The sequence below is a fragment of the Phoenix dactylifera genome, chromosome 8, assembly GCF_051530095.1.
Source record: "Phoenix dactylifera cultivar Ajwa chromosome 8, Ajwa_hap1_PhDact_Kaust_v1.1, whole genome shotgun sequence".
Lineage (NCBI taxonomy): Eukaryota > Viridiplantae > Streptophyta > Magnoliopsida > Arecales > Arecaceae > Phoenix > Phoenix dactylifera.
Window position 1 is genome coordinate 718,821 of NC_143197.1, and position 26,066 is coordinate 744,886.

Genomic DNA, 26,066 nt, shown 5'->3' on the forward strand with positions numbered 1-26,066 from the left:
CCTTTATAATTCTTTAAAATTCCTTGCATTATACCTGTGGAATTTCTTGTTTTAATTTTTGCTGAGAACTTTTAATTTATCAATAGCAGTAGAGTACTTTGTAGCCCCATTCATACCCCAGCATGACAGTAGTGAAAAAAGTGTGCGAACAGATGATGAACTTTTTCCCGTTGATTCAAAGCTTGACTTGTTTGGCTTGGGTACTATTATCGGGCCCTTAATTTTGATTCTTAGGAGTACCTAAACATGGGGGCTGATGTTACTAGAGACATGGTTGCCAAACCTAGGGTTGGACATCTCTGTCCGACATCACAAGAGCCCTTGCACCACCACACATGAATGCTAATGGCTAGAGTTTGGCTTAGAAGCCAGATGTGCCCGAAACTCGGGGAAGGCATCCGAGGGCCCAACAAGGAGGCAGATATGAGATATCCGAACTTTCTTACTCTAGAAGGGACAGTTATGGCATACAGCACTAATCCCCGCATGAGACATCGCAATAGATTTTTATGATTTTTGAATATTAGGGGTGACCCCAAGATATTTTTTCTAAAATGCAGTCATAGTCGTATCACACATTGGAGCATGTCATTTAACCAGGCCATCTATCAGCTAAAATCAGCAAGAGAGAGAGAGCCTGATTGCGGACAACATCGACTCCCGACGCCGTGCAGGCAGCTCCATTTGATTGAATCAATGGAAAAGATAGGCCTTATCTCTTATGAACCAGTCGCTGACAGCTGGGCACAGGGGTGATCAGCAGTCTAAAACCAATAGTCCAAAAAGCAATGCAAGCCAATCATTAACTCAACACTTGCACTCTGAAGAGAATAAGGTAGGGCCGGCCGGCCATGCACCGGTACCTGCAGTCCAGGACCACCATCAGAAATGACGACACTTGCAGTGCTTTGCTTCAAGAATATTTAATACCATCTGCGGCACTTTCTGGCAGCTTCCCTCTGGATTCTAAATTCGTCGAGTCACAGCCCCACCCACCAAAAAGGTTGGAAGAAGGCGAGGAACGAGCTGAGAATATTTTATTCCTCCTCCGCTTCCCAGATGAGACTGCTTTAAGAAAAGGTTTCTTTTTTTTTTTTTTTAAAGGAGTGAATACTTTCGTTAAACCATGTTATTGCCTCCATGCGGATAACACCACCATATACCAGATCACTACCATAGATAAACATAAACTACCGAAGTACCAAAGACAACCGGACTGCTCTTACAAAATTGCGGCAACCGCTAAGGACCCATCCTTTCACCACCTGAGCTGGGATTCATATCCTGGGAATTGGAGGTCCCACCTGCAGGCCCAAGGCCCAACAGCAAAGGGCTTTCTTTCTTTCTTCCACCAGCCGGACTCGTCGTGCCCTCGGTCGCAGGTCTCGCTGCCCAAGCTCGAAGTGGGGGCTCAAAAATTTTTCCAGCAACATCAGGTGGTTGTTGGGGTGCTTCCTCTCCCGGAAGCACTGCGAGACCCATTTCTCGAAGTGAGGATGGCTCGTTGTAACATGCGCTCCACAGGGAGTCCACAAGCTGCCTCTCCTCCCTGGCAGCTCCGAGATCGTCAGAGGACATCGAGCTTATACCCTCGATGCGACGCTGCAGGACTTGTCGCAACTTATCTTCTTCAGTTAAGACGCTGCTGTTTCCTGATGTCCTGTCCTGAGCAAGCTCTAGAAGACCCCCTAGAGCAGCTTCTCGCACGTCTGAATCATCGCTCGAGGCCAGATGCACCATCAGCTTTGGAAACCCGAGCTCCGTGACCACACTGCAATCCGAGTTGTTTTCTCGTAATAGGTACTGAATCAGGTTGAGAGCCTTCCTGGTAAAGTAAAAAAATAAACATCAGTACAAGGATTCTTTTTTCAATCAAAAAAAAAAAAGTCAATACAACGATAACATCTTGTATCAAAGGACCTTTTCCGTATCCAACCCAATCGATAGCAAGACCGGTGCATCGACCGGTTTAATTTTTTTTTAAAAAAAATAGCAATATGGCTGCTGATATGGCCCAACAGCAAGCACAAGTTAAATTATTCATGATGGCAGCTAGCTAGTTAATCAGCTACCAATAAAACAGTGTCTGATAAAGAAAGGGGGCAAACTGTTCTAAGAGCAAGTACCTCTGAAATCTAACACTTTCCGAACTCAATGCATCTCTAAGTCCGGCATAACCGTTTGCAAGACGAAATGCAGCAATTCCCAGCTTATTGTTCCGTATCAAAGCTGGATGTCACAGGAAGAAAGGGGGAAATCAGCTTGATGAGAAACACGAATATGGAAGAATGAACGCCATCACCTTATGATTCCGGTCTAGCACATTATGCAGTGCAGCAAATACTTACAGGATATTGCACCAAGAGCTTTTGTGCGGACAGTTACATCAGGATCCGAAGTGAAATTTGCCAGGAGAGGTTCTAGTCCACTAGCTTCCATCACAAGTTGTTGACTCCTAGGATTGTTTTGCACAATGGTAGTCACAACTTCAGCAGCCTTTGCTCGAATACCAGCATTGGAATTTTTAAGATAGCCAAGCAGAGGAACTAAGCCACCAATGGAGTGCAAGTCTAACACATTCACCAAAAACCACCATAGAAAGTAGGCAAACATTAATAAACAAATTTTCTGGAAAAAAAATATACTTCAGTCCAAATATCTAATGCTAAGAACTAGACGATATTAACAATCCCAAGCTGTTTCTCCAACAGAGAGCTGCAGTTTACAGGCTGTGATATCTCCAACACGGATATTAACAATCCAAATATATAATGCCTTGCTTGGTTCAGGGATAGTAAAATGGGGTTAAAGCAATTACCTACATTTCTTCTGAAAAAAAAAAGGTGGGGCTAACCACTTCAAGCTATCCCACCTTTTTTTGGTGGGGCTAACCACTTCACCCGTATTTTCTCTGCTGAGCAAATCTGTCTTTTCTCTGTTTTTTTTTTTGTTTTCTAAACCCAGTTTGACTAGATGAAATAGAACTGTTGGACAACAGTTAATTTCTCAGTATGTTGAACTGTTGGACATACCCTTTTGAGCTTGTAGTCTTCTGTAATAGGCAAAACCCTTTTGGAAGAACTGTTGGACATGATAGATTTCTCAGTATGTTGAACTGTTAATTTTATAGAAAATTTTCCTAGGTCAAAATTTCAACCTACAGGCACCTAGAAGCTACAGAATGCTAAATAACCAGTCAAGTCAAACCTACTTGAGATCTCCTGCCACTGGCTATGCTTGCTGAGATGCTGCCTTAAGTTTCAATGTAGTGCAAACAATTTGAATCGATTCAGAAAAACACCAATCGTGTTATAATCAACAGATATGGCCAAATGTGCAGAAGCAAAATCAACTAAATGTTGAAGTTTTAATCCTCTAAGATAGTAATAGGCTGCTGACCCAAATAAAGGTCATCAATAAGCAACAGTAACACCAGTTAGAAACTGCAGTACACTATGCTCGATGGAATTGAACTATGAGGTGTTTTAATAAGGATATCCGTCACTAATATATTTTAGTTCCAGCAATACTATATCAACTAAAAACAAAAAATTGTAGACATTAAAAAGAGCTGCACACGTAATGCTTGATGAATGATGCAAAGATGATATTTCAACTAATTGATGTGATCACTGAAGAATGTGCAATCAAAACACTGCTTAACTAATATGTATTTAACAGTTAGAAAAAGAACACCAATATATAAGGACAAGTTATGGCAAAATTAATAAACTTACCATTGGCCATGTCAATAGATTCAACATGTTCTTGTAGCTCATCCAACATATCTGCAAGATTTAAAAAAGCAGGTTTTGACTATCCAAGAAAATGAATAAAATAAGTTTCTATATAGCATAACCGATACATGCATTGGCTTAAGATTGCATACAATTTGTACTTAGAGCAAAATACAGATAGTCCTGATAGTCTCTTAGGTTATGAATCCATCATCATATGTATAAAGAGCCCTGACTCATTTGATCTGTCATTTTAGCATCCTAGGTTAACTGCACAAGCCATATTTTGAGAAATAAGTTCACTGGGATTTCTTGGGATTAAGAGAGAGATTGTTTTAGGTCTGTTTTGCTCTCTCTGAATATGGCATATTAAAGATCGCAAAACTGAAATCACAGTATATTGAATAACCTTACTTTTCTAACATGAATCTCAATCTCCTTTCTTTTGTTTCTTCCCTCTATTCTTCCTTATTTGCTATCTCCTCCCCTATCTCCTTTCTAAGTTTGCTTACCATCAGATATGCAGTACCATAGAAGATTAGACAAAATGCAGGCTACAACAGTATAATGGTCAGCATGATGAATCATTAATAGCAAAATGAGTTAATGCAACAAAAAGCATTCCATTCGAAATAAAGTTACCTTTTTTGTGCTAGACTCCATAAACCAGTTCTTTCTCTGTATTTTGTTTCGAAAAAAAAAACAACTACCTTCTCTTTTCAAATCTTATTCAGGGATCTGTAAATGGCCCACAAAAATCCAAGCTACACCTAAGAATTTAGCAAACCTAGTAGCATTTTATTGGCATCATTCAACACTATTATAAGTCTTAACATCAGTTGCATATTATCAATCAAGTTAAAGATTTCCTGAATCTCCCATTTATTATGAAGGGCACAAATAAAATGAGTAATTCAGCTAAATGAACTCTTTAAGGGTCACACTTTCCAAAATAAAAGACTCTTATACCATGACTAGATCATCCTTGGCATCAGCAATATTTCGAGATGTATCATGACTATTACACCTAATCCCTGAAGGTCCATGACCGTGCAGTATTGTCAAATAAACTTAGTTTTTTTGGATGGAGAATGCTTTACAAAAAGAAACTATATAATTTCATTTCCCAGAACATTTTTTCAACATCTCATAACACCCTCGTTTTTGTCACTGTCACTACCTTCAGCGATCACCTAGAAAATCAAGAATAGCATAGGAAAAGGACTAAGGGGTCCCATGAAAGAGCAAATACAGCAACAAGTTCGAACAGATGAAGAAACATAGAAGGATTAAATGGCCTTATTCAGAAGCTAATGTTGAATCAAACACAGGCATTGGAGCAAGGATATAGTTCTCTCTAGAAAATGAAAAGAACGTAAATAAATGAGACAGGAAATAAAAGAGCTCAAAAAACATCTAGAAAGTAATGTTTAGCACTATTATCTAATGGTGGCATATTTAAATCGTAACTAATTGTTATATTATACCATGGTCTCATAGTGGAAAATAATTATGAATATCTTCAAGTCATATGATTGGTTTTTGATAAACAATGGTAGCCAGAAAAGAAAATAACCAGTGGCATCCTATGCATCATATCAATTGTATACTATGCATGGGAAAGACAGGACTGAAACCATTATGCACTGATTCCTGTGTGGGAACAATAAACAAGTTGCAGTACTAGATGCAGCGAATTCCTATTACTAGGTGAAAACCACTTCATGAGATAAAAAAAATCAAAACAAAAAACTAAGCATGAAGAAAGGATTCAGCTCCCCAGATCTTGACCACTCCTTTAGATGCAATGGCATTATATGAAACCAAGGGAACCAAACTATATTATCAAAGACCCTTTCAAAGTTCCCATGGCTAGATATAACCCACAAGCAACTCATGCATAAGGTTCTTGATACAGACAGGTGATGCATATTACCGCATCAAATTTTGACTTCAATAACCTATTCATGATCAACTCGCAAAATGTAATAAAATGATGCTATCTGAGTTTGGGATTGGTACAAGTTCAAGCCTAACCTTGGATGACACGTTTGCTACTTCTAGCATCATCACAGTCGATAACACCCATAAGGTGGGTCTAATTTCTACATATTAGACTAACAGTGAGTTTAAATTCAATAAATCAAACAATCAGATAGTTACATTCAATATATCAAGCTAATTGTTTGACAATTAACGAGCTCCCAAGTCTTGTTTGCTTAGTCCAAGACTTTCCGGTCTCTCTAGCGCAAAACAATTTTCATATGCAGAAGAATCACAAGGAAACGTAATTCTTGTGTCCCCGATTTTACCTTCAATATCTTCTGAGGTGACGCCTTGAGCTTCCAAAACATCCTCTGGAGTTCGCATAACGAGGGTGATCTCCTTCATTCTCCTAATTACGTCAACAGTCTGCGCTTGCATGGCTTCCATAAACCATCTCCGATCCTCCTCGCTGTTCCACAGAAAGTAAAATTAATATCAATACAAGTAATCAGGAAGGAAAAGGAAAGGAAAAAAAATCTAACAACGAACAATTATCGCATCGATTCAACAGCTCCCAGTTTAAACAATAGGTTAATAAAAGCGAAAACCTTGCTAATACCGTCAGAAAGAAAAGAAACAAGCAAACCCTAACCAAAGAGGGAAACGTCATGCAAACATGAAAACCTAACGCTAGAAGGCCCATCCAAAACTGAAAAATTGAAAAGGGAGAAGAAGGAAACCCTAGAATACCTCAAATTCCGAGGAGGGGCAGTCCCATCAGAATGGGAAAGGCTCCATTTAAGCAATCCATCCCACTTCAGCCCGTCGCCTGCCATGATTTCTTTCTCTCAGGGAAAAGGAAGAAGGTATCGATCTCGAATCTCGCGATAAAAGAGGTTGGAATCAAAAGGATCTTTTACAGACGCTGATAGTTTGGAGGTGGAAAACGGGCGAGAAATCTGAGGAGCAGTCGAAGAAAGGAGGAGAGCTGGACGCAGACGAGTGGCGGAGAGCCTTCTCGAAATGTCGCGAAATATGTGGAGGCTTCTGTCTTCCGATCGAGATTAAAAAGTTAAAACCTGATACGTTGAATCTGATTTTTAATTTGTAAGGGGTTACACTGAAAAACGCTCAAAGTTGTATCAACTAGTCGGCAAGGTGCTTGCCGGCATTAGTACTTTTCCGATGCAACTGCCCGCCAAGGTTTGAAAACCGCCCGGTTCGGTATGAAATATGGATCGATGTTAATATCTAAATTCATACACAAGCCGGTGAATGAAAGTTCAAATATTTTTTTGTATCAAAAAAAATTCAAACATTTAAAATTTTTGAATATTTTCATCGAATCTAAAAATATATATCCAAAATTATGAGATTAATTTAGAGCGCGTTTTACGTATAAACCCCTGTCAAAGTGAATATTATATGTCAGCCGGACGTGCCAATGGGCTGAGCGGCCCCGCTTGGTCATCCTGACGGGATCGCATCGGATGCGTTGCATCCCGCTTCCATCATCGCCATCAATACTTCATCTAATGACTTTGATTCAAAGATCAAAAAATTTGGCACCATCCTGCGCATCGCGTCCGTCCATTGGTCAGTCCAATGATGCAATACCACCGGTGTTACCTCTCCATCCCCTCCGAAACGAAAGAGGAACGAGCGGAGGAGGTTAACGGATGAGAGGATGGCAACGGTCACCATATCTCCATCCCTCCTCCCCCCTGTCTCTGCTCCTAAATCTCTCTCCTATTCCACCTCCAAGCTCGCCCATCCAACTCTCCCACCACCCTCGTCTGCTCTCCTTCGACCGCTCTACTACCATTCGAGGAGGAGACTTGGAAGGGTTTCGACGAAAAGGTCGCAGCTTGGGAGGGTTTCTGCCGCATCTGGAGATGTCCTGCCTTCGGAGGCTACAATAGAGAAGGCCCAGCAGATACCTGCAGCTGCTGCTGAGGATGGCGGCGTCTCCACCGTTATCTCTGTTCTTCTCTTCATGGCCTTTATCGGTCTCTCCATTCTCACTATAGGGGTAATTCCTATTGCCACGGCTTCTGCTTTTCTTAGCTTCTTTCGCTATTGGATGATGCGAAGTGTGTGGGGGTTGGGATCTATGTATGTGGAATTTACCTTTTGGCGGTTGTTATGAAGTAATTCTTTGAAGTATGCGTTTGCTCTTATAATGTTTTTTAGTAAAGGTGTGATTTTGATTGACCTTTTTTGTTAAATATTGTTGTTGACTGTTCTCAGTGAGCATTTTTTTTTTTTTTTTTGATGTTCTATTCTTGGACCAAAGGTTTGATTCGTGATGTGGGTGACTATTATTTTTGCAATTGGGGCAGGTGGTCTACTTGGCAGTGCAAGATTTTCTGCAGAAAAGAGAGAGGGAAAAGTTTGAGAAAGAGGAGGCTGCCAAGAAGAAGAAGAATGGAAAGAAAAGGAAGGTCAAGGCAAGAGCTGGGCCAAGAGGCTTCGGCCAAAAGATTGAAGAAGATGATGATTAGATTTAGGGAGAATTTTTTCGTCGACTCTTCAAACTTGTGAAATTAAGAAGAATGTGCCATTTGATTACTTGAGTAATGCAAATATGGTCCTAATTTCATTTGTTAGATGTTTATCACCATATAGAAACATTTGCATCGGTGCGATGGATTATTTTGTTATTGCATCTGTAGATCCTGAACAACTATGAAGGGAATTTTCCAAATTGTGCACAATATACAAAGTTCTTGGAACAACATCTTTCTTTGCTGGATCAGACTTCATTGGTAAAGCCAGCTCCACATATTTGGGATCATGAGGCTTGTCGGTGAATTTTATGTTTACTGATAGGAAGATACTATGAATGATTTCATTGCTCTTCATCTTTCTTCCTGCAGTAGGTCGGATAGATTTAAGATCAATTTCTTGACTTTTCTAGAAATTCAGAACTACCTTTGTGAAAAGGGTGCTATTCTTCTAGATGTGGCACCTAAAGTATGCATGCGAACGTTGTACATATATGTAGGATCTAGTTAGAGCCCAAGCATAATCCATGTTGTATGAGTGCAACCAAGCAGCTTGAATTGGAAAAGCAAGTATCCATCTGGTTCATCCTTTTTCTTGTTTTTTTTAAAAAAATTTTAACTCAGCATCATGGATAATTTTCAGGTGATAAATTTTCCTATAGGCTGAAAGATAGTTGATAATCTTTAAATAGGAAAATAGGCAGGCTTTTTAAGGGATGAGACACATTATTATTTATTACTGAGGTGGAGCATGCTAGTTTAGATATAGTTACATAAACTAATGCAAGCCTAGCAATTTTCAGCATCCTAATAATGCTCGACAAGCTGCAGATTCTGGCACAAAGTTTCACTTAATCAAGCCAGATAGCTAGCTGCATGGGCCAGGAAAAGTCCTCTTACAGGGGCAGAACTCAGCCATTTTTCTATCTGGTAGTCGCAGAAACAGTGACTGAAAACAGTCAAGATATGTGAAGCAATATATCTCCAGATAATTGCAGATCATCTTTGGCATTCAGCATGCCATACAGCATGGAATATCAAAGAAGGATGTAGGCAAAGGCATCTTCCCCGTTCCTGCCTCCGCATTTAAGTTTTATTTGATTCCTTATCATTATTATTATTAGCGAATGGCAGTCTGGCCCTGACTGGTACTCTTTGTGCGTTTCTTCCCTTTACCTAATTGATATTCAGCTTTGTTTTTTACCTGAAAATTTTTCTTGTAGTTAAAGATACACCATTGGCATCATACCCATCCAACTTTACATTGGCATCAAAATGCACAGACACACCATTACTCCATCATGCTGTTGGCCATGTTTTTTAAAATCTCTGCGGTGATTGATTGCGGTGTCCATCTCATTTATGATCTTAGTGGTTATTGCTGTAATCTTGGAGCTCTGCCACAAGGAGAACACTAGCCATGGTGCAACAGCTCCAAAATCCACAATCTTATTTCTTAAACGGGTGTGAGATAGAATAATGGGTGTTGATGTCAAAGCAGTTATTCATAGAAAATGAAAGAATGCATTTTGAAACAGCAGAAGCCAAAGCCTATTTCACAGGCACAAGAACCTTCATATGATGCACCAGGGCTAGCCACAGATCTGGCACCACAGAAACCAGAAACAGCAAGCCCTTACAGCAGGTAAAGAATTTAAAAATCCAGTGATTTTGAACAATTCGATACCCAGGGAAATCTCAAAATGGTCAAATACTCGACAACTAGTGGATGAACTAAGAGCAACCATTTGAGAAGCTCAAGCAAAAATGGCCGCTGCTCAAACAGATCTTTGAAGAAAGATAATATACTAAATTACACGCATTACCATAACATTATGGCATGACTAGATATGTCAGCAGTTGCAGCATAACATATTATAACTAAAATTTAGTAAGGCATTCATATCATCAGACGAAATATCAAGCCCACCATGGAGATAATAATAGTAGATTAAAGTATGCATCCTCAAACCAGGGAATTAAATTAAAAAAATTGTATACCATAAGAAAAATAAATGAATTCCATACTTAACAAATGAAAGATACTGGCCTCACCTAAACAACAGACCTCTCCATGTAGCAACATTTGTACAGTCACGCTAAGATACCCTCTGCCCTTTTTCTCTTTATCATTTCTTTACACCCATAAAACTTGTACAGACACATATCTCTTTAGGGGCCCCAACCATCACACAAGTCACTATAACTGCAAACTACAGAATGTACAATTCTCAGTGCAAGCAACTAATTTATTTCCATCCAGCTTGTACCTGTCTATACGGATAGATAAATGAAAAGGAGAGCCTGCACTAGCCTCTGTTAGCTGTACAACTTCCTGCCTTAGGCCTTCTAAAAGGTATACGAGGACTAAACTCCCATTCTTCTTTCTGCATGAAGCAAAACTTCTTGTTCTAAAAAACAAAGCCATGGAACATGAACCAAATGAAATAAAAAAAAATGATGGAAAGTCCACTGTACTCTGGTTATTGAAAATAATTTGCATTGGAAAGAAGTGCATGCCATTGACCTATCTACCATTATCTATATTGCAAAAATGGCTGTAGTATCTAATGTTAATATGAAAGAATCTTGTGGGCAATACCTCCAGCTGCAACAAGTTTCTCTACACGTGCAACTATATGCTTTCCATAAGTATACTTTTTCAGCGCATTCAAGTGAACCTTTACTCGTGAGAGTATCAGCTCACGCTGCTGGTCATCGCAGGTTTCCAATACTTTCTGCACAACATAGTTTGCAAACTGATCTTTCATCATTGCCTGCAACCATATACACAAACAAGCATGTAAGTTTGACAGGCATGTATACAACAACAGCCAGCAAGCTGGAAGCTCACAAACAATAGATACAAGCAAAATAGATATTGTCATGCACTATTTAAACCAATGTTTTGGAAAACCACACTATATTTCAGATATCAAGTAACCTAGCATTTGCTCAAGTTACTGAAATTTCCTATAGTACGACACTTGCTTACAAAGAGCTTTTGATATAGGAAAGTGTTGCTATTTAGAGAGGGTACACATTTTATAAAATATGCACCATCAAATAACATCCACTCGACTCCTCTGCTTTTCTTGTCATGATGTGTTCATGTAATTTGGAAATCATGTTTACATGCATATAGTCCTACTGAATTAACAATTGCAGGCAGATATTCTGAAAACCAAATAACATGTTTCAAAAAAAAAAATACAACAAGCCAGATAAGAATCATAAGATGTAACCAAAAAGAAAGATACCGGGTAACATTATTGACAAATTATCTGAGATTAAAGAAGGGTGTTGGACATGCTAAGTTTAAGAATATTTAAGAAGATATAAAACTAGCTGCAATGAGGAAGAGGAAATCTTCTATTATAGATAATCCTAGGTGCATAAGAGCAAAGATGATCAAACTTAAAGATGGTCAAACAAAGATATTTCTGCAAGATGTTGAATGAGGACTGGCAGACTAGTTGCTTGCAAATTGGCATGTGTGTTGCACAGCTGGTACAGGGTGCCAAAAGCTTCAAACTCCAAGAACTAGGATCCAGCAACACTGCTGAATTTTTAAAAGTTGATGCATGCATACATATACATATCCAAGACATTGTAATTTAAAAGTAACTGTAAACAATTATTTTTAAAAAAATGAATATCAGCAGAGAACAAGATAAAAAAACCACATATAATTTGTAAAAAAAAAGATATTTTTGGATACTGGGAAAAATGACATCGATTAGTTGCAAGTAAGGTTTGGCGTACCGGTATCGAACCAATATGTAGTATAGGAGATGTACCAACACTCGGTATGCCGAACCGGATACCGTAGCGGGCGTATCAATACCGTAATAGGATAGTACCAATACAAAGTCCGATACAGAGACGGCAAACCTTGCTTGCAAGGAACAAGTCTTCTCAAAGCAACATAATTCTGTTCTCCAACTAAAGCAAACTCAACTTATTATAATCATTTCAAATATACAAACATCACATAAGTCCAAGAAAACATAAATTACAAGTACCAAAGATGGTCAACATACATGCTGTACAGTATATAAACTGAAGATGTTTGAATTGCAATAAATCAATTATCAACCAAAGTTTTGAACTGGTTCAAAGCATGCAATCTACATAAAAAGTCGAAAACAGGATTGCAAAATTTCATAAAAATTATGCCAAAAAGTGAACAAGTAACAAACCTGCAGAGGTTCGTTTTCATCAGTAGAACCGAGCATCTCATCTACCAACATCTGACGTTCAGCGGGACTACCAAAAGTTAAACACTTCTCAATGACATTCGAAGCAAACTTCTGTTGGCTCATTTGTACTATCTGTCCAGCTAACTTCTTGATAATAGCAGATCGTTCATGAGGCTTTCCATGCTCCAATACATGCTGTTACAATTCAAACTTAGAAGATCCATCACAGCAACAAACTAAAGAGATTCACTGAAGCATAAGGTAAACATCATACAAAATGATTATGCTTCAAGAACTAGATGGATGCAATACATGAGGCCATAAATCAAGCAACATCATCAAATAAGATCCACCTAGGCATCAGAAATAAGTTATACAGTGGCTTGGACATGCCTATTCCATACAGAAAACAAATGTATACAGTGAAGGCATGAAGCAAACTAGGTTAGGAGGCGAGAGAAACAATCAAAGGTAAAGTAGCAATGCCCGGAGTTAAAGTTTCATAAGATATAAATTTTTTAATTATTTCGTGAATAAATAAAGACAATGATAATGCAACAGCAGTTTAACATTTGAAATCTGTATCAACGTTTCATTCCCTTTATATCAATTATGCATCTAACACATGATTGTCCCTGTTTGTCACAGTCAATATTCTTAGTGCTAACATATTTTCAGCAGGGAAATACAAAAAAATCTTGATAGCTCATGAAAATATAGCATTTGCTTTTCCTAGCAGAAAATAGAGGCTAGTAGGTGTGTAGATTTTGTTTGCCACTCCCCCTCCCAAGACCAAAGAAAGAGGTGTACTTTCTGTTTTCCTTATAAAAAGAAAGAGAGGGTGGTGCTTTTGGATAGATAACTTTCAATAAAAACTGCATACCTGAACAACATAATTCCCATACTGATCTTGTGACAACATACAAACAGATTGCAAAATCTCATCCATCATGATCTGCTGAGTTTTAGGATCATGGCAATGCTCCAATACTCTCTGTGTCACATAAATTGATATCAGTTAAGAGTGCATATAGCACGATACGTGAATCCATGCATGCTTGTAGCCTAAGATTGTTACTTATGAACCTGTATGACACGACAGCCATATGGATGGGTGGACAATGTGACAACTTGATCGTAGAAGGTTGAGACGATGAACTGGATTGCTTCCTGAGGAATGCACTCAATGGACTTCTGAATAACATGGTTCCCGTTCTGATCACGTACGCAGCGCATGACATGGCCATCAAGCTCGGAGACCATTTTAGTCTGTTGATCCGAATCAACAACTTCGATTGCCTGCATTCATAGGATCATACATAAAGTGGTGCTGCCACAACTACTAGAACAAACTAAAACCAAGCTTCTTCATACAACACAAGGCACGCTAGAGTTATAAAACTAAATTTACCTTCTGGATAACTCGACAGCCATACATCTGAAGGCTGAGTGCCAATACATGGTCAGTGAGCTGATCAGCCAATTCCCTTATCTGAGCTGAACTTCCATGCTCAAAAAACTGATACAAAAGCAAACTGTTAGCAACTTCTGATAGAAAACATGCCAAAAAAAAAAATAAATCTCCAGGATTGGAAATCTGAATACAGTAAAAAAAGCATCTCAGTGCGTGAGGTTCTCAACACTGCAGGGTCTAAGGACGGTCAGAATTGCGCGACCTTACCCCCTCATGCGGAGAGGCTGTTTCTATGTTTCGGACCCATGAAATCCAGGTCAGAATTAAGCAACTTTACCACTGGACCAAAGCCTGCCCTCAAAAAGCAGAATACAATGAAGAAATAAGATACCTTTTGGACCACATAATTTCCAAAAACATCAGTCATCAATGTAAGAGCTTGAGGCATGATTTCTTCAAAAACCATGTTTTTCTCTTCAGTTGTGGCTGTTTCAAGCTTTTGCTGTATGAATCGGCTACCATACTGGTCGGCACTGAACAGATAAAGAGAAATGATTTGATCATATGACAAGTTGGATGAAGTTAAAGAAAAATAGAGCATCTACAAGCATGTTCACATATTTTAGGTCATATTGAGATGCATTGTATAGCAGTGAGGCAACAATGGTTGTATCCTCAAGCATTCAATATTATGCTCCAAAGGCCAATAACATATCCTGATATCAGCACATCTATGCTGAAGCAGAATGGCTTCACTGGTAGTATTGATTTGACATCATGAATAAAACAAGATGCAAGCTTACATAAACATTTTCTTTTAAACTTCTTTTCTTGTTTTTTCATCTAATAAACTTGAAAGGTACAAGTTTCATGATACAAATTAATAAATACGGCATAATAATACTAGGTTTGCTTCATTTGGATGGCTCATATACCGAGAAGACTTACAATTAGGTATCAATATCAATAAGTGATGGCAACAGTGATAAATCTTAATAAAAACAGTATTAAGATCAAGGTTCACAATCTCGGCACCGGGTACCGTATCGGTACCTCATCGGTTCGGTACAGTACACCTCCATACCAAAATAGCTCTCTTATACATTTTTCAATTTTCATCTCAGTATGCCTCGGCATAGGGCGGTACCAATTTGAATGTGTATTTCGTACCGATTTTCTTCCGGTACGGTGTGGTACGCCCCGTACCAGATAGTACAGGACAGTACGACATACCTTAATTGAGTTGTTTAGACCTGCATATAAATGGCGCTTACCTAAATTCAACAACATGGCCAGCAATGTCAGAGAGTTCATAACATTTGGTCTTGCTGATCTTGAACTCCTCCAGAAGCGATGACACAGAATTTTCCCCCTTCATACCTATACTTTCTGACTGCCAAGATCCCATGACACCTCCAGATGAGTTTCTTATACCAGAAGAAAGGCGTATATTGCGCTCACTGTGCCTAAGAGAACTACCATGTCCACCCGGAGAAGCAGGAAGTACAGGACTCGATAAAGGGCTTCCTGGATAACCAAGGCCAAAAGCAGGGTTTCCATAGAACCCATGATTTAACCCCCCAGCTTTACCTATAAAGGGCATACCATACTGTTTTTCTTGTTGGAGCAATAGCCCAAGGTATGTCTTTTGGATTCCAAGTAAATCCGCATAATAATTGCCCATGTAACCCCTTTCCATGGAAGGACCATTGAAGTTAGCCGCTACTTGAGCTGCATACTCAGCTGCTCTCAAATACTGGACATAAAGAGGATTGATAGGCATATGAAGAGCAGCCGTAGCTGTGTGATTCCCAATGCTGTTAAGAGTTTGCAAGTCAGCTACTCCAGCAAAATTTGATCCTGAAGAAAAGCCTCCCCCTGGTGCCCTGGAGTCCATACCAGGAGATGCCATTCCAGATACAACAGCAGCATTTTCAGACAGTGGGGGCACACTACTAGAATGAATATTATTTGCCAACATTGCTGGTGCTGCTGAATTCATGGAGCACCCACCTGGTCCATAGCTTGCAAATGCTGCATTTGCAACATCTACATTTGGATTATAAAGACCACCTGGACTAGCAACTGAAATTGCCGAAGGTGCTTTCAGATATGAATTGGCAGAAGAAAGAGTGGGCCTGCTCTGTTCCAGAAGTCCATTTGGCCTTAAAGTTAAATTGCTTATGTCCACTCCAGCCCCAGAATCCCAACCCAAATCATGATATGAGGACTTGGTTGATTGTGGAACTGAGGGCAAACTCAAGTGTCCTGACTCAGAAGTTTTCAGGTAAGGATGCTGATTGATATGGTTCTGACCACCTTGCAAATCAAAAAGCAATGGCTGGTGATCATCAACTTCTTGTTGGAGCTTCGACTGTGGTATGATGTCTTCATCTATTGATGCTGTTGTCGACAAGTTCAAACCAGATAAAGCAGCTACAAGATCATCAGATTCAAAAGTACCGGATGAGACATCATTGAAGGACCATGAGCCATTGTTAGCCTTCTTTTCAGTGCCTACAAGTCTCTCACCCACAGGTGGTAGGCCAAAGCCAGGAGCCCTTGCCACCAGCTGAGGATCAGGCGTAGTACTTCTCGAAAGGGACGAGCCCCAAACAGATGCAAATGTCTGTGATGTTGGAAAGTCATTTTTTTGAACCGCAGCCACATTTTGGACATTGCCACCAGACTGTAGGCCATTGACAGGCCCTATTTCATGACGTAAAGAAAACTGTGCTTCAGCAGAACCAAAGGGATCAGCCCTATCATCAAATGCATTGCGACTGGCTGCACGAGATGGGTGCCCCGAGATTGAATTTGTGCTACCCAGGTCGTCCTACAATAAAGACTGACTACATTTTACCAAAAACAACAAATAGAAAGGTAGTGTATAACCAAAACTCATGAACATAATGAAACAACATTCAATTTGTGATAAATGAACATAGTAGTGAAGAACTTCAAACAGTTTCAAACCTGTGAGAATATGAAAAAAATATCTTTTGTTCACCGGATAAGGTTGACCATGTTTACCGGGCTACATGATATCTGGTATCCAGTAATTTGAGTTAACTTATCAATAGATTTAATGGTTTTTACATCACAGAGTCCAACATATGCACCCCTAGTCATTAAATAATTACTGGTGCACTGATCCAACATGTATTTATTAATTATATTATCTACCAAGCATTGGTTATCTTCCACCATTTTATAGCATTCTTGAATACTCACTGCAACATAATTTTTCCATTCTTTCTTCTGTTACTGAGTTTATTATGCAACGAAAGCCACAAATTTAAAAGTGAGAAAAACAACATCATTTCTCTTCATACTTGTCCTCCTACTGCATCTCCTTGCTATGTTTTTCTCCATAAGCAGCATAAACATGGTGTTGCAAGGTGACCCTGATATGGATTTAACATGGCAAGCACCAAAATATCTCAATAAAAAAGAATGTGAACAATTAGTATTTATATGCTTTCATGTGCACATAGAGCGAGCGAGCGAGAGAGAGAGAGAGAGATCATGAGAAATCCAAACTAACTATCAAATTTGAAAGAAGTTTGATTAACAAGAACATGTTATCCAGGCAATATACATGTTTTTTTCCCTTCAATTTTTTGACATGTGGACATCAAGGGTTGAAGTTTTGTATGCCAGTGCTATGCCAACCTAGCAATGGCATGATACATACCGCAATATGCCATGTGTTTTGGAGGTCCAAATTGCATAAATAAATCTCTCTTAGCGACATAAGAACTTGATGGGATGTTGAATAGCAAGCAAAATTGTAAACCAACTAATTATGTTCCATATGCAGAGTCTAGAAAGTACTTAAGTACAGCTTAATGTTTTAAAAAGTAGAGCCCTTCATAAGTTCAAAAGTTTGGTTAACAAGAAAAGTTTAGTTGAACAAGTGAATGAAGGTCAATTATGTGCATCTATCCTTTAATAAAGAAGGGACAAGCTAATCATGCTTGTAGAACATCAGAATAATTTAAGTCAAATTAGCGAACTAGTAATGATCTAATATATTAATATACCAAGCTCTGGATAATAACATGATGAAAATGAATAGGAAAAAGCAATAAGTAAAATGATTGAGCTTAAAGAAAGAAGGTTAGATTGCATTGACAGCAGACATATATAAACTAAGCCAAAATAAAGAACCGCTCTGAATAATATCGAGAGGTGGCACTGGCAGATTTTCCAACAATATTAGAGCATACAACTGAAAGGGGTACATAAATAAATAAAATGGACAGGCCGAAACAATTAAAGGCAGGAATGAGTCTCCAGAAGAAGCAGTGGAAGCAACAAGGTGGTGGATTAAAAAGAACAAAGAACTAAAGATGTAGCAATATAACAAGCGACACAAAATGAGACGACATGAGAAGGCTACAGAATGACAGGTAAGCAAGTAGGAAAATTCATGAAGTTGCATATCGTGTCACAATTAACAAAAGCGTGACATTCATAATAAATCACGATAAATTTGGATGGTTTTCTTCATGATTTTGCATCACTTGATTATAAATCCAGGTATCAACCAAGCAGAACATGTGTTGAAACTATGGTTCAGAAGTTTAGTTATTCAGATTGTTCAGGAGTTCTTGGCTTGCATATTTATTGGCAGCCACCGATCAACCATTGCAGAAGAATCAATAAAATGGAGAGTTTGAGATTTCATTTACAACCATTTCAAATCAATATGCTTGTCTATCCCTCCTCTGAAAAGACAAAAAACAAGTCAAACTTTTTATTGTCACTTACTGCTATAAACTGGCCCATGTGACATCGTGAATCTACCAGCATTCATTCGTAGTGTGCCTCCGAACTACCCAAGAAACATCACATAATCTATTCTCACCATAAGCAAGCATGAAACGTACCATAGCGACATAAAAGATTAGTCAAAAAACACCAACAAAATAAATGGATTAACACTAATATATCACTATGAGGATTTAAATCAAACCCAATATTTCGGCGAGGACTATCCAGTCTTCAAGTAAATTGCTAAAAGGAAAACCATCGGAAGAGGTGATCACAGATAATACCAATTAGACAAATATCATCTGGTAGTTTCCAAGCGTCATGAGGTTAAAAAGGGCAGAAGCTTTTACAGCATATTGGTTTTTTCATAACATAGATAGAACAAATAAAATCAGTTTATAATATACTATATGGTAAAAGAAAAGAAGATCTTGGGTCGTCGAAGATCACCTGAAGGATGTCGGCAAAGCTCTTCTGCCGGCCAAGTTCTATTCCCGGCAGCCCAATGAGCCCATCCGCTCCCTTGTCCAGCCACTCCCCAGAACCTGGAGGCCTTCTCGGCTCCACCTCACGATCTTCCTTTTTCAGATTGAATCCTAGCTGCATCGAGAAGAGCGATCTGCTCCCCCCGTCCTCCGCCCTATTAGACTTCCTCTGGTCCCCAATCCCCCCAAGTCCCGAGCTGCTGGCCCGGAACCTCTGGGTGGACCGCCAGTCCTCCTTCGAGAGCAAAGGCGGAGGGAGCCTGGGGTTCAGATTTACTTGCGAATAGTAGTAAGAGTGGTAGGCTGGACTGGATCGGAGTTCCTCCTCCGTCGAGAACTCGTTGCCATTCTTGGCTCTCGAGATATCAGGCAGCACACCAGCGACATCCCCGCCGAAAAGGCCTTCGATGGCACTTAGTGACCCCTCCACAGTGGGAGGAGCGGAGCCGCTGCGATAAAGATTCAGATCCCTCTCTCGCTCGATCGCCTCCAGCCTCCTCTGCTCCCGAAGCAATAACCCCAGATCCTCCCCGCTAAGCCCGTCTCCTCCGCTCTCCATCAAAGGCCTCGTTCCCATCTCCGACAACATCGTCAGCGGGCTCTCAGTACGAATAGAAGACGAAAAGAAATTGGGAAAAAAGAAAAGGCTCGCGAAGAAGAGAGAGAGAGAGAGAGAAAGCAACTTGCGAAGCTCGCACGAGGTTTAGGCTCAAAAGATAGAATTTTTCGCCATTAAAACCGTGAATCCGACAGCAAAAACCCTAACACCAGAGCTCCAGAACCGACCATTCCCATGGAGAGGAAACCGAAGGCGCCCGGTGGCACCGAACTCGAACTCATTCGAGAATCCAGCGACCGGAGAGCCAAGGCGCGATCCTTTTTTTTTACGCCAGAGCTAGCCGTAATCCGCGATCGACCACGGATTCAGCCATCAATCCCTCTTCGATTCTTGGAGCCGTTGCAAGGAGAGGGAGAGCAGGGAGCAGAGAGGGAGTGTGAGAGAGGAGGGAGAGGCGAGTGCCGGGGAGTTGATAAACACAACGGCCCGGGCGATCGAGACCGTCGGATTCACATACGGGCGGCTGTGATCGATCGAGTAAGGAGATTTGGCCTGACGAGAGCCCTTAGGGTTCTATTGCAAGGATTTTGATAGCGAATTAAATGCCCGAAATGCAAAAATCCTGTTGGTGCAATGCATCTGAAAGGATTAAAATGTTTCCTATTAGCGGTTTTTCAGCAAATATTTCGCCTTAACAGTTTTAAATCTGGAGAATTGTTTATTTATATAGTATTTTTTTTCTCGTAGTAAGCGGAAAGAGAGAGAGAGAGTCCGGTTGGTGGTTGGTGATTTTTGGGGGGTCCGAATCATGATGTTTCGAGGCGCCACGTCTGCAGGGGATTGGATTCTCTCGTGAGGGGGCGCACGTGCCCTAGGGATCCCTGACGGAACATATCTCGCCTAAGATTTCGTTGTAATAATTACTTAACGCAGAGTAGGGCTCAGAAATTTCCATCGTTAGATTAAATTCATGGATTGCAGCTCTCGCGATCTTTCCGGTTCTTTCCCGATCTAGAGCCGTCCAATTCAGGTGTTCCATGTCTCATTGGGCAAGATACTCGATGTGTGGGCCCACCCTACGCACCATGAGGTTTTAGTGAACGGACTCACAGTCCAAATAGAAACAGATTGCATGAGAAGAAATTAACTTGACAGCAGAGCTACTGCAAACATGGTCCAGCAGGGTAACGTAACAGGCTTCTGTTGATGAAGAGAAAGAAGTGAAGCTATGCGAATGGAAAAATTCTATAAATACAGACCGAAAGGGGATCCATTTGGCTGGATTTCTTTGCCAGATAAGTATTAGATACGTGTGATTCACTTTTGCCGGCCTGGGTATCTCCGAGCATATTTCCTGCTGATTGTAAATCGATGATGAGAGGAAGCGGCACTCTTGGATATAAGCCATGGAACTATAAATGAAGATCTTAAGCCGTCGTTGTTTAGATGAGTATAAATGAGGAAGATGGCGAGGTAGGTGGTCTCATAAAAGATGCCAGCAATGCATGGGATAGATATTTTTACATTTTTGTAAAAATATAAAAATAGAATAGAGACAGATAAATCCAGTCTGTGAAGAAATGCAGGCAGGGGTACCAATATGATTGAAAGGGAATGCATTACATATGCTCCCACAAAAGCTCGATGTGACCTAGGTTTTGGTAGGGATAAAAGTGGATCAGATAATATCCATCTATATCTGTTTTTGTATCTGAATCTATTCAGATATGAATAGAAATTTGATCATCCGACGAATAACTGTATTTGTATCCATATTTATACAAAAATAGATATGAATATGGATAGACAGCTATCTGATATGTATTGAAATATTTTATTCTATTTATAATCCTAAATAATTTTATATAACACTCATGAATTTTAAGAAAAATAAATGATCACATTAACATTCTATTAACTTGATTTACCATTTACTTAATAATATCTTCGATTATGTGGTCATAAACTTTAATTATTCAATTTATATCTGTGTTTATACTATACTTTTAGTATCTAATTTGTACCTATATTTATTTAAAACAAATATGAATATAAATTTTAACATCTGATTAAAATCTATTTTCGTTTTATATTTATTAAATAAAATAAATATAAATATTAATGATATTCAATTCATATCCAATTCGGTTTCAATTCTTGGCTTTAGCGGTGTCTCTTGTTTTGGATGCTAAATCGTGATGGCAAAAATCATCAAAATCATATCCGGATGAGGAATGTGAAAAAAGCAAACGGCAGCAACGTGTCCTTTATCGAGAAAAAAAAAACATCTTTAAGATATGTTCTTGTAATATATCCATATGTTGCTATCTACTTTGTTGGCGACTTGGAAAATGGAAATGAATGGAAAACTGCCACACAAGCAAATGCCAACTTTTAGTCAACGACGACATTTCATTGCGCATCTCAATCAAGAAGTCATTTGTCTGCCAAAACCTAATATTTTAAGAAGCTCGTTTTCAGATTTTGACGATTCTGCAAAAAGTTTACGACCATCCGCTCGACTCCCATCCCCTGCATCGCTGTGTGGATGTCGAAAGCAGAAACAAATTAAACTACCATCGAGATAGCTTAAATAAAACGAATAGCTAGTCTTCTACCATGTCGAGACCACACAAAGGCATCTACCATCCAACCATCCATGCCCTTCTTGGTCATTTACTCCAGCTTTGCTTCACTTTAATACATATAATCTCATCCAAATTCCAAGCTTCGTTTTGTTTTTTTCTTTTTAATGAAGGGGAGGCAGGAAAGCCGCCCCATTTTTTTTAAAAAGGGAAGTTTGCATGAAGAAGCGGGTATAAAGAAGCTCAACAACCTCATCCTGTCCATCCTGGATGTGTGTCACAACAAACATAAAGCTCGCATAGCAACTAGCAAGCGATTAGGTATGCGGTGCCTTGAGGAGGCTCGGACTAGGATTCTTTTCCTTTGGCGATTTATACGAGTGGTTTGGTAGACCAACCTTTCCACCGATTGGGATAAGGCTTTTTGGAGGGGCTCCGAGCCACTGTCTCCTTCTCCAAGACCCCTTTTTCTTTTATAAGCAAAAAGAAAATAGTAAACATACTCCTAAGCTTGGGAGTTGGGAGTTGGGTTTCACATAAAAATCTGGCGGTGATGGATAGCTTGCGTGTGAGAGCTTTAGCATAGGCGAGGAAGATGCCTCTCTTTTATTTTAATATGGTCCAGAAACGAAATGGGAGCACGTGCATGGCGTCATCTTCTGGTGCGGAATCAATTACGTGCCCGACTTGGGTTTCAGAGCTGATATCATGCCCTCGGGAACGGCAGGTGGGGTGGTTTGGAGGTGTCCTTGCGGCGAGCCAACGGGCCGCCCGCAGGGAAAAGAAAGGGAAAGGCTGCTCGGGTGGTCGTTCCGACGGGAGGCATCGGCTGACGATCCTATCCGGGGCATTTCGACAAACGGGTCCCGCTTACTGTTATATGAACAGGAAGGCATGGTGGAATGACAAGCGGCAAGCGCAGCGTGGTATTCTGTGCATTGATTAGTGGGGTCCCCTTGCATATGATTGGGATTAAACTAATAAGGTGGTAACTGGCAGGAAACCAAGAGGGACTGAAATCTAGATGAGGATTGTGAGAAAGGTGCGTTTATTGTCGATATTGGTGCTCGAGCAGTTTGGATCCTATTCAGCTTGTTGATGTTTTCACCGGGCTCAACCCATGTTACAAGGTATCAAGCATGTCTTTAATTTCTTGATTCGTGTTATTTAATAATGAAGTTTGATAAATTTGGAACAAAGATTAATTAGATATTATTTATATTATATTTTAATATTTATAAACCACCATACATATGATAATTTTGAAAATGATTAGATCGGTCCTTGAGTTTTGAGCTAAGACATGTATTTGCATGGATAGCCGTTAGAAGGATTAAACCAAGACGGATAAATTGGGCTTCAAGATATTCCTAATTGCGGAAAACTGCATCGGCCGAAAAAGAGACGGCCGATGCGAGCATGCTGGATAAGTTAATATCGATAAAATAAATTATTAGACTGACAGTTGATGCGAAGCAACTATGTCAGTGAATATATATAGTGGGAGGATAGCTAATATCAGTTAATAGAATCGTTAGAAGTACAGATCAGATGCGGATGGTAACCATCAAATTAGGCACATATCCTTCATTTGATCATCATCTCTTTAAATGTTCTAATGCTGGCAGCTTGCTTATGCACCTATCCATCCTGCCATCTAACTTGTGCCAATAAATTTTTTGGTACGTCCTTTTTTTTAGACGGTGCGAGAAAGAAACTTTGAGCAAACAAATATTTATTGTAAGGTTCAAGATAGAAGCATAGGGCTTGGGCCAACAAGCCTAAGTCCGAAACCCATCATCAACCTCCGTAGGTGCAAGGACGGAGCCCCCCACTATATATATCCAACTCGATTTTGATATATATATATATATTTTCACTTAAAAAAAAAGAGACATTGAATTAGGATTTTGTTGAGGGGTGGCTCTATTCTTGTACGCTATCATTTTAATGGTTGCGGTATCTCTACTCAATTTATGGCTGAATCATGTAAATATATGGGTGTTGTATTTTTTTTCTCTCTCTTTGTTCACGCATATCTTCGTCCTTTTTCAGTTCCGTCTAAATCTATTCGATCACAAAGTTTTGTTGCTGATGGACACGGACAAAATGCCGTACTCACAACCTCACAATGATGAAACGATGGAATCAACAAGAATTGCGACCTTGATAAAGATATATGAGCGATGGAAAAATGAAACCTACCTTTTCTTTTGGCAGATAGTATAATAGCGGCCTTGGCCACGTCCACAGGATATGATCGACAGGTAACTGCAATTTGATTTGCCTGCCGGTGACACCATGAGACCATTTACGCGGGCAGGCTACCACCGCAAATCGTATATACAAGAGCTATCGCCTCTGGGTCGGCAGAAACTTTCATTGCCCTCTCCAAGATTAGGCAATCTCTCAAACACTTTCCAAGCAAGCATTACAACTTGTCGCCAGTGTAAAAGCTAGCTGAGACTGACTTCCCACCAACTTGGCATCTATGCAAACATGAGCAGTTCTCTTACCTAAGCATATATGCCAATTATATGGTAAATCAACTTGCTGAATTCATTAACCTTCATTTCAGGAAAAGTAATTAACCTTAATTTATAAGCTACGCACTATATTTATATATAGATACATACATATACGTATGTATGTATGTATGGTATATGAAGCATCTCAATAAATGGTGCTTGGCCATGACCTGTTTGTATATATGTGTGTGTGTGTGTTTTGGAAACTTCTAATCCATGCACTGTGTTGTTAATGTTAAGGAGTATTCAAAATATATGATCTTTCATAGATAAAAATATTTTAGAAAATTCTCTATTGTATTTTAGAGGATAAAAAATTCTATAAAAATTACGGGAGGTCAGGAGGCTAGATTAATGAATTGGTTGGATCAAGACACTCAATTAACCCAAGTTGATTCTTAATTTATAGGCCATCCGTCAGAGGTCTCTCATTCAATCACGTCGGCATCAAGTACTGTACTTATCACAAATTTTGTTTACAAAATATTCTACTTTTAACTAAATATGTTCCAAATTTTCTCGAGACAATACATGTATACAAAAGTCATACCGCATCTACGTCCTTATAGGTTCAATGGTGCCAAGTTTGGCCCACAAAGGGGGCAAGTAAAAAAGCAGGCCCAGGTCCAACTAATAATTTCTCCTGATCATATCCTGGAGCTGTTTTGGAGATATAAGATCACACATGATCAGGCAAGATTACATATCCCAAAGCACGATCAGACAGCACGAAAGACTCACCCCGGAACCTAGGAGCACTCGGTATTCTACGTGGACCCATTGTTCTGGAGTCCGTTCTGCTGGTAGATTCATGCATCTCAAAATTTGGCGATCTTGATGCATCGAGATTCATGGTAGAGCCATCCATAGTTCTGGAATCCGTACCATATGACGTGCACTTTTTTTTTCTTTTTTTTTACCGCGTCCCCACACCATACACATGCTAGTATAGCTAATAAAATTAAAAAAAATAGGCTGGCGAAAAGAGTAGGAACATCCGTCTAATCCACCACCCAGAGAAAATCGCAAAATGATGTGCCGCGAAGAAGGCCATCCAGTCAGTTGCAATATTCGCCTCCCGATAAATATGAATGGCTTTAAAAGAGCCACAGCCCCTGCAACCCTCTAGATTTTCTGGAGCAGAAACTACTCGTCTGTCACAGTGCACCACTCTCGAATCTCCTCAATCACAATAGCTAAATTCCTCTCGAGGTGGACACAGTCCGCATCCATAATGTGCCTCGCATGGAAGAAACCTTTCAATGCCGCCCTCAGCTTGGCTCC

General features: G+C 39.7%; 3 protein-coding genes and 1 long non-coding RNA gene across 6 annotated transcripts; 2 read left to right on the top strand and 2 right to left on the bottom strand.

The window, feature by feature from the left end:
* Window positions 1-1,069: 1,069 nt before the first annotated feature.
* On the bottom strand, window positions 1,070-6,798 carry LOC103715665 (uncharacterized). 2 transcript variants are annotated; one of them, XM_008803373.5, is made up of 6 exons: window positions 6,474-6,798; window positions 6,050-6,192; window positions 3,738-3,788; window positions 2,349-2,570; window positions 2,127-2,229; window positions 1,070-1,825 (listed from the first exon to the last, which is right to left on the bottom strand). In XM_008803373.5, exons 1-6 carry the CDS (start codon window positions 6,557-6,559, stop codon window positions 1,243-1,245), a joined length of 1,188 nt encoding a protein of 395 aa, XP_008801595.3. In that variant the 5' UTR covers window positions 6,560-6,798; the 3' UTR covers window positions 1,070-1,242. The 2 variants fall into 2 exon arrangements, with proteins under 2 accessions (XP_008801595.3, XP_089780781.1); XM_089924655.1 differs by having other exon boundaries at window positions 3,738-3,968; window positions 4,963-6,192; window positions 6,474-6,784.
* A 564-nt stretch (window positions 6,799-7,362) lies between these two features.
* LOC103715664 (uncharacterized) lies at window positions 7,363-8,461 on the top strand. The gene is made up of 2 exons (XM_008803372.6): window positions 7,363-7,755; window positions 8,066-8,461. The coding sequence occupies exons 1-2, from the start codon at window positions 7,411-7,413 to the stop codon at window positions 8,225-8,227; spliced, it is 507 nt and encodes a 168-aa protein (XP_008801594.2). The 5' UTR covers window positions 7,363-7,410; the 3' UTR covers window positions 8,228-8,461.
* Window positions 8,462-10,209: 1,748 nt separating this feature from the next.
* LOC103715663 (pumilio homolog 1-like) lies at window positions 10,210-20,360 on the bottom strand. 2 transcript variants are annotated; one of them, XM_088702235.2, is made up of 9 exons: window positions 19,076-20,360; window positions 15,121-16,682; window positions 14,238-14,379; window positions 13,844-13,951; window positions 13,519-13,731; window positions 13,316-13,426; window positions 12,433-12,627; window positions 10,833-11,007; window positions 10,210-10,617 (listed from the first exon to the last, which is right to left on the bottom strand). In XM_088702235.2, the coding sequence occupies exons 1-9, from the start codon at window positions 19,697-19,699 to the stop codon at window positions 10,598-10,600; spliced, it is 3,150 nt and encodes a 1,049-aa protein (XP_088558361.2). In that variant the 5' UTR covers window positions 19,700-20,360; the 3' UTR covers window positions 10,210-10,597. The 2 variants fall into 2 exon arrangements, with proteins under 2 accessions (XP_088558361.2, XP_089780778.1); XM_089924652.1 differs by having other exon boundaries at window positions 10,210-10,641.
* A 2,302-nt stretch (window positions 20,361-22,662) lies between these two features.
* On the top strand, window positions 22,663-25,222 carry LOC149752943 (uncharacterized). Its single transcript, XR_016396095.1, has 3 exons — window positions 22,663-23,180; window positions 23,254-23,384; window positions 24,310-25,222. It is a non-coding gene; the product is annotated as an uncharacterized LOC149752943 (long non-coding RNA).
* Window positions 25,223-26,066: the final 844 nt, after the last annotated feature.